This window comes from Amblyomma mixtum, chromosome 6 (assembly GCF_055824585.1).
Source record: "Amblyomma mixtum isolate Tamu chromosome 6, ASM5582458v1, whole genome shotgun sequence".
NCBI lineage: Eukaryota > Metazoa > Arthropoda > Arachnida > Ixodida > Ixodidae > Amblyomma > Amblyomma mixtum.
The window spans coordinates 122,595,670-122,608,108 of record NC_143017.1 but is presented as its reverse complement, the minus strand read 5'-3'; the positions used below and the strand labels follow the sequence as shown (position 1 = coordinate 122,608,108).

The 12,439-nt window shown below is 46.4% G+C and overlaps 1 protein-coding gene across 1 annotated transcript in view; it reads left to right on the top strand.

Annotated features, from left to right (window-relative positions):
- LOC149340249 (acetylcholinesterase-1-like) overlaps positions 1-10,399 on the top strand; it is a 51,116-nt gene extending 40,717 nt beyond the window's left edge. Inside the window, exon 3 of the mRNA XM_089550698.1 lies at positions 10,216-10,399. Within this exon, the coding sequence (XP_089406824.1) occupies positions 10,216-10,363 (148 nt within the window). The 3' untranslated portion in view covers positions 10,364-10,399. The remainder of the gene's footprint in view (positions 1-10,215) is intronic.
- Positions 10,400-12,439: the final 2,040 nt, after the last annotated feature.

Genomic DNA, 12,439 nt, shown 5'->3' with positions numbered 1-12,439 from the left:
TTGATTTAATTATCCGAAAAATTCCAACTAGTTCAAATCAAACAATATGTTACTCGCAAACATTAGCGATGTTCGAAACATATTGAACCAAACGTGTAAATTGACATGATTAAATTGAAAACAATGCATGTTAGGCTAATTTGTTGACAAAAATTTTCTCATTTTATATTGTTTTATATCCTCTATCGTGCGTTTCACACGTTCGTGAGGGCGCATCGGAGACACTGTCAAAGAGGCCATTGACCTGACACTTTTTATATATATATAAATAAGGACATTGAGGTAAAGGCGCAAACTGGCATAACCAAGTGGCATTCACATTGTCCTTAAATAAAAGACAGGATGCAGTGTCATGAGTCCTTCCTTTCATTCTTAGAAGGCAAATATTTTTTCATGATCATCATCAAAATACAAGTTATGCTCACTGCCGGACAAAAGAATCCCCCATTATGGGGAAAAACACAGCGCACTCCTAAGACGCGGACAACCGTCTTCAGCGCTGTATCGTCTTGCCTTTCTTTGTCCGTGTCTTAGGAGTGCGCTGTGTTTTTCCTCAAGATGAACTACCAACTAGCCCGCTCTTCCACCCTTGCAATCCCCCATTAATCTCCAACTAATCTCCCACGAACAGCCTTAATCTCATTTGCCGACCTTCGTGTCTGCCGTCCTCTGTAACGTTTTCAGACCTTTTAAAATCATTCCATAGCGCTAACGGGCCACTATTACCGGTCCACTGCAGTCCACGGCCCACCCGTGTACTGTCCTGATAAAAAAAAATTTCGAAATGCGCGGCGCCAACCCGTTCTGCTGTTCGAATTTATTTTCATCACGCTTGTACCTGGCCGGAAGAAAAACACGCCATAGTCGTCCATGATACAATCAAGGTCGACTCTCTCGTATTTTCCTTACCGTCAAGCAATAGGCGCGATTAAAAGGAATGCGGACAGCAGAGCGCGTTGGTGTCGCGCATTTCGGAATTCTTGTTATTGTGACAGTACATTTCCTTTTCTTCATTTCACCTATAGGATATCATTAGTTCCTGGTTGCTGTGTGACCCGCAGTGCTCTCTTCACGTCCCCTAATCCTACATCTATCATTTCTGCCTTTAGACCTCGCCGCGCTTTCCTTTTAATCTATTTTAAAACGTGTGCTATCGCGATGGAAAGAAGCGCGAAAAACGTGGTGCCTACGTTCGAATTTCTGTTCGAATTTATTTTGACCGCGTTTTTACCTGGGGGTTAAAAATAGAGGTTGGAGTCGTCCTAGAATGCACCATTGGCTACTCTAGCGTCTTTTTGATACCACCTAAGTGAAAGCGTGATGAAAAGAAATGCGAACAGCGGAGCAGCTAGGCTCCACTTTGTTCGCGTTTATTTCCATCGCCCCTGTACAGTTTCTAATAATGTGCAGTATTCTGCAGCCTTGGACACATATCACTGTGTTAAAGGATGAGTGCATATCGGTCGTGCAGGGGGGCAGGGGGGGGGGGGGGGGGGGAGGTATTGCTTTGACACTTCCGAACCTCCAATCATCTGGAGGGTGAGAACAGACGTGGCAATAACTTCTCCCTACCTTTAGACTTCTAGAGGCGCCGTAGGTGCCCGTCTACGATACATGACAACGCATCTTGTGGCCTAAGAACTTTTTGCCGTGGCTCTATGCGTTGTACACAAGGCATGGACGTAAGTGTAGGTGCTAAGCTCCGTATAATAGCGTACATGTAGCATCCCGAAAACGTGTGGAGCTGCACGAAATGGAAAAGCGTGCGGCTCGTGGAAGCAGAAGCGCCGAGCTTTCCCAAGAGAGCGCTTCCGAAACGCCCACGTGGAGGAAAACGCGCCTTTCCTCTTCCGCGGTTCCGTGGGCGGCGGCGCCGGAGCCTCTTACGTCTCGGCAAATTTACATTTCAACGCTACGCAAGCGCGCAGTTCAGGCGCGTGAGTGGTGATTCCGTTGGGCATTGCGAATCTCTCGTCGTCAGGGGAAGGAAGATCGGAGTGCGGAAAGAAGAAAAAAAAAGGGAAGAAAGTGGTAAAGATAGCCCCAGAAGCTGCAAGACAGAAAGTGAGGAAAGCGGTGACACTGCAGAACAAAAAAAAAAAAATAAAGGAAATGTGAATTGTAGCCCGATGTACGAAGAAATAGCGGTCACGTCCTCTCTTTTTCGCGCGCGAAGCTTACTCTTCTGACATATCTGACTGCACTGACAACCTGGAACTTTCTTCGTTTCGAGACTTCATTCCCATCAAAATTACGGTTTCAACCAGCGGTGGTGTTCGTGCAAGACTGACCCCTTTTGTCGCTTCGATCTGACTGACTCACTCATTCGCTCGCTCAATAAAATAATCAATCATTTCTTGAGAAATTACCGACAGTCACACTGATATATGATCCCTAACCTGGAACTTACGAGAACAGAGCGTGGTGATCAACAACATGGCTTATACAGCTTCGATAAAGGCAACAGTCATTGAAACCACGTAAAACATACAGGAACGTTTTGTTTATAATTAGTGGGATTGATCAATGGAAATTAGTAACATAATCATGTCTTAGGTGAAAAATAATCTATTAGAAAGTCGAAGAAAAGACAACCACGTGCGGCCGATAGGGCCCGAACTCATGACCTCTGTGTGTCGCGTACGGTGCTCTACCAGCTGAGCACGTCCACAGCGACGTGATGCGAAAGTTTAGATCGTTTAGATAGCTGTTCGTATAAAACGAGCGCGATTAATATACGAACCTCTAACTTTAGAGCTCAAATCTATTTCGCAATATGTATATTCTTTCTGAGATCAATTCTTTAGCACTCACATCATCGTAAGTTGACGCCTTTAACGGCAGAGCATATGACCAGAGACCGCTGTCATACGCCAAGAGTACCGTCATCAAAGGCGGGCTGGCCGTCGACGAAGCTACAGAGTAATGTACTGTGAAAGGAGTGGTCACAAAAAGGCGGCTGATTCATTAAAAAAAAAAAAACGCTGCCTCGAGCATTTCACGAAGCAATGCACACAGTGTAGCCGATGCACGGATGATGCAGTTCAGTAAAATGACGCGATGCGTGTGAACAGTCATGGAAATAGAGTAACCGAAAAACGCATAAGAGGTGATGCTTACGATTCGAAACTTACGATTCTTTCGCAGAAACTGCGGATCGTACCTTAGAGTGGTAAGATGCCGCAGTACTGGCGGCTGTGCCGGGTGTCTTCTCCTAACCCTTTGGCCCGTCCTATTTCTTTGCTAACTTTTAAGGCTCACATAACTTTCACGGCAGCGTCACTGCGTCGTCTAAACAGCAGTTCTCAAAAGCTTTAACGGCGACAACTATGGGACAGAGGCGCAACAGCTGGCAAGAGCGACCCGGGGAAGTTTCCTTCTGGCTATCTTATTCGCGGCGATCGCAAGCACTCTAATTATACATGCACGGGCGACGCTGCTGAAAGACGAGGGATGACTCCGGCCGCCAGCGACTCGTCCTGTCGGCACAATAGGCAGATCAATGGAGATTTCCTTGATGCAGCGACACGACCGCGTGCCGCGGCTCAGCTATTTCTTCCGCCTTGTCGAGCCCGGATCAGGCGTTACGTTTTGGGGTCAGGCAAAAGAAGAAGTGTCGTGCGTGTCAGCATCACCGACCCCAATCAGGGCTGTAGACGGTCACTGCGGGAGCGGAACGGCTACTTGCGCGGCTTCGTGCAGCCGGAGGAAGAGCGAAAAGTACGAGGACAAGATAACGCGCTACACAGACCTCCGAGCAAGGGCGAACGAAGTGGTCCGGTTGCGTAACGAAGTGTCTTGGAGCGCCGTTGCAGCACTCAGCGTCGCTGGAGAGCAACAGCAGAGGTCCTTACCCTTCTAGATGCTGTAAAGCGCAGAATTCGTAAGCAGCATGTTGAGCTTATAAAGTGCTTTCGTCACATTCTGGAGCGCAGGGACGACGCTCTTCCGAGAAATCTGTGCCTCTATAAGGGGTCACCTGTTTGTAACACTGGTGCTTCTGAGAAGAACATACTAGGGAATGTGCGACTGATGCCTTTGCAGAACTTGTTGAAGCCTTCGGGCATTGCTGTGATGAAAGGTTCACAAGCAGTCAGCGGAGACGGTGTAGTAAAGCCTTTCACATTGCCGTTAAAATTTTGTAATGTCCTCATAACTGTGCTAATACGCAAGTCATATTCCTCCGTTCCCACCGAGCACCTGTTGCTTGAAATATGAGGAGCCGAAGTCTCTGTTGGAGTAAGAAAGATTACACGAGTATTTCTTTGCAAATTCCGTGTCACTTACTTCAGCCCTTCTGCACTGCATTTTGCATAAATCAGTTCAGCCATCGCTGTACTACAGAACAAAAAATCTATACAGGAAACTTGTAAAACATGAACCCGGTTTAAGGCCACCAAGAAAGGCTATTGAACTTCGGTTCCAAAGTTGCAACCTATTGCCAAACTTGAGTTCTCACAATTAACTGAGCACAATGAGTAAGGTTAGCGCTCTCTGTCGCCACAGCTGGCGATTATCAGGCGGCCAGACGGAGATTTCGTCAGTTATCCTCTATCAGCTTATTTTTCATCGCAAACACAATAAAAATTCAGGGGGCACTTGGACGATCTAAAGTGCGCGAGGCGAGAGCCTTTCCACGCACCTTGCCGAGTAGGCGCACAGGAGGCGGCTATGGGGCGACTTGGATTGACTAGTCATGATTAATTAGTCATGACTAACTAGTCATGATTGATTAATTACTAACTAGTCATGACTGATTAATTACTAACTAGTCGTGACTAATTAGTTTATGTTTGGTTGATGACTAGCTAGTCATTACTAATACGTTGATGACTAATTAGTCATGATTGGTTAGTGACAAACCAGTCATGACTAATTTGTTCATGACTGATTAATGACTAGTTAGTCATGACTTGTGACTAGTAATGACTAGTTATGACTTTCACTTCAGATGCAACGCACGGACGGACAGTCATGGCCGCGAGTATGAACCATCATTAAAGGCTTTCGCCTAAAAAAATGAGCAAAAGAAAAGAACAAGGTGCGCGACCGCAAACAAAGCAGCAGTCGTTTAGTGAAGAAAAGGGGCAGACGAGGAAGGACTATTCGTCTCGCCGGAGGCGCACGTGTCGACTGGTCAATGAAGTCAGGACGCGGCCCCAGAGTCGAGAAATCCCCGAACACGAGCTCCTGCCGAGCTCTCACGCGCTGTTGCTGCCGGCTCGCATCGTCGACCGGGAAGTGGGGAACGGAAATAAGCGGTCTCGTCTGCACGCCCCGCGAAGGCGCGATTACTTCCGGCTCGGCTTAGTTCGCCCTCCTCGCTGGTGTGCTGCCGCTGGAGGTCACGGCGGATTTTTGTGCCGCCAGCGTTGTATGGGCTGTGCGGAGCACGTGCCGTCTTTGTGTACGGCAGCACATGTCCTCGAATCGAGGGGCGGGAGGGGCTTCCGTAGAACTGCGCTCTCATCCAAGATTATGACTGCGGGAAACAGAGGCTTGCCGAAGTTACGGCTTCGAGGCTCCGGGTCAGCGGGTGAGATGGAAGTCGCGTGCTGTTGAGATTTTGCTGCTTAAAGAAGCCACCCGGTGCGATTTAGCCCGCATATGATCTCCGGACCGGTAGACTTGAGGGTGTCGTGGTGTTAAGTCGACGAATAAGTAGCTTTTTAGTTGAAGTTTCCCGTGGCAAATTTTTGAAAAAAATTTATGGGCAGCTTGGTTGTTTCCGCAGTACAATTAGCCCAGATGAACGAACACTTCAAAATCACTACCTGTAGGACTGAATGATCTGCAAGTGCCAGATACAAACAGTATAAAACACGGACAGCTGGTTGAAAGGATGTAGAGGGAGACAGCCCGATTGCAGAACAGCGCGAATGCCTCAGTCCTCCAATTACTTAATACGACGATGGCGACGTATTTTATATATAATTTGAGCTCCGAATTGAATACGGCAATATATGTTCTTAGTCAATGGCATGCAAGCTGCGAATTTCGTGCCTCTGCTGCTATGAGCGTTATTGAAATTCTGTATGTGGCCTGGTGCCGAGATATCTGCAATTAAATTACTTCACAGCACGAACGACTGAATAGCATGCGTATGTACTCAGACAAATTTGTTGCTTCCTTTTTTTTGATGTCTTTAAAACCAGTCACCAAGCTGCTGCCTTTTGAAAGACGTGTGAGCTCGGGCATTGTGATAAGCCATCGCAGTATGACGCTGAACGTTATTGAAATATGCCTTATTCACAGTCCGCACGGAACACACCAATGGAAAAGAACCTCTTAGGGGTCAAGGAGCACAATTGATTTCACTCTTTTCTGCTGTGCGCTTAGCGAGCTCTTTAGAAGGTTTCTTTTTTTGGTTATGCCCACAAACCCATCTTTCAAGCTTAGGGAAAAGTTCCGCAAGTTGCAGTACCAGTTAGCGGTGGAAAATTTGTATTCATCTTGTTTTTTGCTCATGTCACGATTTTTAGAACGAACTTTCTTTGTCGTTCTTCTCACCTTACCAGTCACGTAATGGTTTAAGCATTGCCTTGTTGGCAGGAGGTTCTGGGTTCGGTCCTCGGTGCCGCCGGGTACACTCCGATTTTTCGGTGGGTAGAAGCTTTTTCTTGGCCAGGTTCTCAGATTTATATGGGGGGAAAACGCTTTAGAGAACTCGTTATCAACTAATTAACCTAGAAATCCTTGATTAAATTAATCGACCGCAGCACCAGGTGATAAGTTCCTTGGCAATGTTTGAAACCTGAAACCGTGAAATGCAACTTTAGTTACAGCACGCTGGTTCTGTCTCCTTTATCTCGCGTTACGCTTGTTGAAGGGTATGGTGTCGACAGCCCTTGCGGTATTTTAAAGCGCAATAGTTCTCACAGCCCCCACCCCCAATGGAAAGAATTTCGGACTTCAAGATAACAGCAACTGACAATGGCGGTCACTAGCCTCATATGGGCCACCTGGGAAATATGTCTTGAAAACACGCATATTTTTCGTTCTGTGATTTAATTTCTGACAAGCGGTATATATGCGCTGACAGCATATGGTGGAGAATGTAGGTCGGATTACAAAGGGATTATAAAGCTTATATTCTGAAGAAATGACCCCCTAGCCCAAATTGCTGACTGAAGTTTACCTCTTTCCTTATGCAAGTTAAAGTAGTACGCTTCCTGATTTTAACTCAACCAGGAGATTTAGATTGAGCTTAATAGGCTAACTGCGCCTGATTTATGAAACTGTTTGATTAAAATGACCAGCAATTATCTCAACCACTTAATGTGTATGTTAACGACGAGAAAAGCGAAAAAAAAAATGGAGGCGAGGCTTGAAAATATGGCGTAGTACTCGTTAAGGCAATTTTAAAAGCCCCCGTTTTCCTTCAATCTGTGCACTACTCGTCTCCTGTGTAGTCAACGCGGTTACACTTTGGCGATTTTTCGTCGTCCAGGTAGAGCTTTTTGTATTCCACTGTGTTGAAGACATGGCTCAGAAAAGAGTAAGGTATGGCAAAGTTAGAATGAACGCGTAGAACTTCAGCGTGCGAACCCGAATGCCTTTTTGAGCATCTCAACTGCTTTAACATTTGCATCCGTGAGTCGACGCGCTCTAAACGACGCAACACTAGATAGTTTGAAACTTTGAGACGGCATTTAGCGAATGCAGTTCACCACGTGTTCTGCTCACGCCGGTTGGAACTCGGGTCGCGCGTTCCCGCCTTCGCTTTCTTATTGGGCTCCTCAGTACGTAAAAGAGCCGGCGAGGTAATTTAGCTGGCGGCCGGCCGGAGGAGGATACGCTGCGAAGACAAACAAGGGAGAAGGCCTGCCGTGGGGCGAACGGCATCGTTTGCTGCCGGCGCCGCCGTAACCAAATCGGGGCTAAGCGGCCGGGCTATCCCCACTCACGAGCCGCCCCTCCTCGCCACCGGAAGGACTCGAGGAAATGTCCGGTTACCGTCGCCGCCGCCGTTACGTGCTCCACATAGCCAAGTGGGAAGGGCTGGTGTTGTGTGTGCTGCTCGAGAGTCGCTTCACTCTCCCTTGGCGAGCTGCAAGGTTACTCGATCGTGCGCGCTGAGTCGGCCTTGTTTCTTCGGCTGTTATATAACCGCGCCGCGCCGACCACGTGCTTCGCCGCCGGTAAAGAGGCAAAAGATCGAGGTCGGCTTTCTGGGACTTGCGGCGAAACGCGCCGCTCGGAGATTGCCTGGCATACTAGCTCTGGCGTACTAGCTCTCCATCCGATTTTATTGCTGAGATTGATTAATCGATTGATTGATTGAATGATTTATTTGTCAACTCATTGGTCGCTCGGTCGAGATTCAGTAATTAGTTGATCGACTAATACACACTCCTAGCTTTCCAATCATTTTTGATTTGTTTAGTTGTTTTAAATTCAGCAATTTCATAGCGCGTCCACGAGGGTATGCGTGGTTCCATCATCGCCCGAGGAAGTAAATATCATGCCTTACTGATCCAAGCATCCAATAAAAGTAGTGCGCAGAAATATAGGGTAGGAATGGGGAACGGAAAGGGGCAGAGGGCAATGAACCTCACTGCAAGCACTTGATCGAGCAAATATATACCTCACAGAGACGACAACAGGAAAACATCAAGATCTCTTTTTTTTTTTTGAACTCATCATTTAGGTGCAGCCTTTGTCAAAAACATACAGGGCAAGCAGTTTCCTTCTAAGCCTTGCACTGGTGCACTCTAAAACACCGGGAAGTCATAAGCTTCGGAGCAATGAATGCTAGCGATGTAAAAGAAACCACTTTACATGGCTCATAAGGGAAAAGGAAAAGCTGTAGGTGGCGTTTATATGGTGACCTAGCTACTTCTGAATTTGAGAGAGAAAAAAAAAACTCAACCATCGTCTCTTATATGCATAAACTTAAAGAACGATAGAAAGCGAGTGGATGTCCATGTCGCTTTCTTTGCTCCGGAAAAGCTGTGCAAGCTTCGCAGAGCCGTGCACGCTGAGAGGGGAAATTTCGCTTCTTGCAGCACGAAACGCTGCTACTGCTTTGTCGAATGCTCGGAAGAAGCCGTGTGCCCAATTTTGTTAGCCTGTTGCACATTCTACATGGGTCAAACTTATCTCTGTCTAAGCGATAGATTAAGGTATTTTCAGTACAACTTAACAACCATGTCAGGGCATCGTAGAGAGAGAGAGAGAGAGACTTTAATGAATAAAGGAGTGGTCTGCCTGCTTATAAGCCTAGCATGCTACTCCAGGGGCATCTTAGAACACACTGCAGAACTTATATGCGGGAGGTGCGAGATTCGATCCTCAGTGCCGCTGAGTACCCACAGGTGATGCAAATGAGTACAAGCTTTTCCCTGGCCTGTTGCTGAGATTCTCTGGGGTAAAATGCTTGGAAATGGGTCTCTGGTCCCACCGTGCAGTTCTTTGGCGAAAACTGCCCTTGCGCCATTAGAAATCAACATCGCTATCGTCATCATCACACATCGTGCTGCGCAAGCAAAAACACAAGCTAGCAAGAAAGACATTTCAGGCACATGAAATTGCGAAACTTAGTGATTCGTGCCTGTCGATGGCAGTAACAGAAAAAAAAGTCGGTTTTATTGAGTATTCGCAAGTAGATGCGATGGTATTTGCATGCTGGTTGTGCGCTACTATCGGCTTTCATTTTATGCGAATTCATTTGTGTTATGTACGTGCTTCGCAAGCATTGTTCTGTTACACATCAGGTGAAAATCAGCGCCCATTTGTGTTTCATCTTTGTTTTCGCGTTGCACTGTTTGCTGTCTACAGGTTGAGCGAACCAGTCTAATTGTTTGGTTTGGTTTTGTGGGGTTTAACGTCCCAAAGCGACTAAGGCTATGAGAGACGCCGTAGTGAAGGGCTCCGGAAATTTCGACCACCTGGGGTTCTTTAACGTGCACTGACATCGCACAGTACACGGGTCTCTAGAATTTCTCCTCCAAAGAAATTCTAGCCGCCGCGGCCGGGATCGAACCCGCGTCTTTTGGGTCAGCAGCCGAGCACCATAGCCACTGAGCCACCGCGGCGGCCCAGTCTAATTGTCCACGCTAAGTTAATTAGTTATTTTAAAGTTTAGACACCAAATTCGCTTCTCGTAAAACGCGGTTCTCAGGAAATACTGCAACGAGGTTAAAGAGTTCCATGAGATAGAGGGGCGTCAGACAGCGTTTTCGCGGTAGTCCTAATTTCTCTGTCTTCACGCAGCAAACCACCGGAAATGAACGGTACACAGTGGCCTCGCTACTCGGAGCTCAATCCGGTGCACATGGAACTGAGTCCCAGGCGGTTCCGACTGGGCAAAGGACTGCACGCAGACCACTGCCGCTTCTGGAAGAAGTTCATCCTCAAGTGACGCGGATTGCATCATTTCTAGCATCTCACATCGACCAAGGCAAGTGAACAATAGCTCCCACCGAACCAAAGGCGCCACCTGGAACCCAGTAGACACACGTTCAGGCATCTACGGATCCCTCCGTTGTACACCTAAAAGCCGTTTAAAGGGGAACACTTTTCAGTGTGGCTGGCGTCGGCGCGTGCGATGTATGCTCGGAAATTCTTCCTAATTCTCGGTTTGAAACAATTTGCCCGCTTGCTTCTTGCTTTGTGCTGTGCTGTCATAATATAGAAATATAGAGTTCCACTTCTTGTACAGTGATATGACTGACTAGCTTGGCCTTGACCGTTACCTTTCCATTTACTTCTGGGTAGTTGTGTTATTTGAGTTGTTAATTATAGAAAAGTGTACAGCATGTGTGACCGCATTATCATGGGCCCCTGGAAGCCTAAGATGTACATACATTTTTGTTATCTATTTATTGCACACTGCAGATCATTTTACAGATCCAAGCAGGAGGGCAACAAGAAGACTGAACAAGAAACAAGGAAGGCACATCACTGCGCGCGACATAATAATTACTGTACCGACAAATGCTATTCACATCGTATGCGGAAACAAGGAAAACTTTAATGTATTAGCGCGAGCAAAGTAGGTACTTAGTGAACTGGGATGATGATGATGACGTGTGCGTAGTGTCATCAAAAACGATAAACAGAGGGCGGGATCAAGCGCCAGTTGATTGTACAGAAATAAGGAAAACTTCTAGTCGTTTATTTTTTTTTTACGTCAGAAGGTTGGATACCGTTAGATTTATTATCTGTGATCGGGAATCGAACAACTTAAACTTTAATAAATAAGCCTTGAGGATTTGCTTTGTATTATTTCAAACTGAATAATATTAGTTTTGTATACGGACCCCACATGATGCGTGCATACCCGAGCTTAGCACTGCAAAGTGAATGATAAGCTAGTAGTTTAATCTGATAGTGGCTTTTCAAGTTTTATTTGTTAAAAAGCACAGCTTTTTAAATGCAACTTAACCTTGCGCTTTACCACTTTTCATAACTTGCTTTCTTAACTGGTTTAGTTTCAGGAAAGAGTCAGTTCCTTGGCATTCATATTATAGAAAATATACTCTCCGGTTGTTTTGGCGTTTCACAATTCAACAGGGAATTCTTTTGCTATCCAACTCATGCTCAGAACTTTTCTCCCTTTTCCATTTACTACGCAGAGCCTTTGCCAAAAATTTTCATCCCATCGGGTTGGCTCCTGGGCCATGCAAGTAGCAGCAGTTAATTTTTAGCAAAAAACGCAGCGTCAGCGTTCAATTTCCTCCGCATCAGCATAAAAATACTGAGAGTAAGGTGTGCTTAACACAATTAGCTCTTCAAATCCATGAGTCATAATAAAAATAAGGTGTGTTGGACAACATCTACATATGAAGCAGTTCAAGCAAAAACGTACTCTGTGTTACGCGTTTTTGTCATAAAAATGTTTTTCGAAGCCGGAAAGCGACATGAACACACCTGCGACTGATTGTGTTATTGCAGGTAGAAGGAAGGGTCTCCTTCATTCGAGGACTGTCTGCGAGGTATGCACCGCCAAACTGCGGAACGGTGAACAGAGGTTCTAAACAAGAAGAAGACCACGTGGAGCAAAGTGTTCGTGCGCGTACGAGTGAGTGTATGTGAGTATGTCGACGTAACCAAGCGTGTGCGTATGTGCTTCGAAGAGACAGAAAGCTGTCGGGCATCGTTCATCGAGCCGGATACCAGCGTGTTGGTATCGCTGAAATCGCCTCGTCACAGCTAGACCCTCACACCCCACCAGATTCCGTGTTCTCAAGCGCTCGTGTAGACGAGCACTTGCAGTATCACGACGCCATCCTATCTTCTCTTCATTTCTAGTTTTTGCATGTCGTCTACCTGTGCGAGCGCTTCTTGAACACCACCCGTGCGTTTGTGTCAGTGTCATTAAAAATCTGCAAAAATTATTAGCAAAACTAGGCTTTTAAATTTTAACCACAGGATTTACCGGTAGCTGTCGTTCCCACCCAGTTCAGTTCGACACACAGTTTGGAAACCGCCTCTT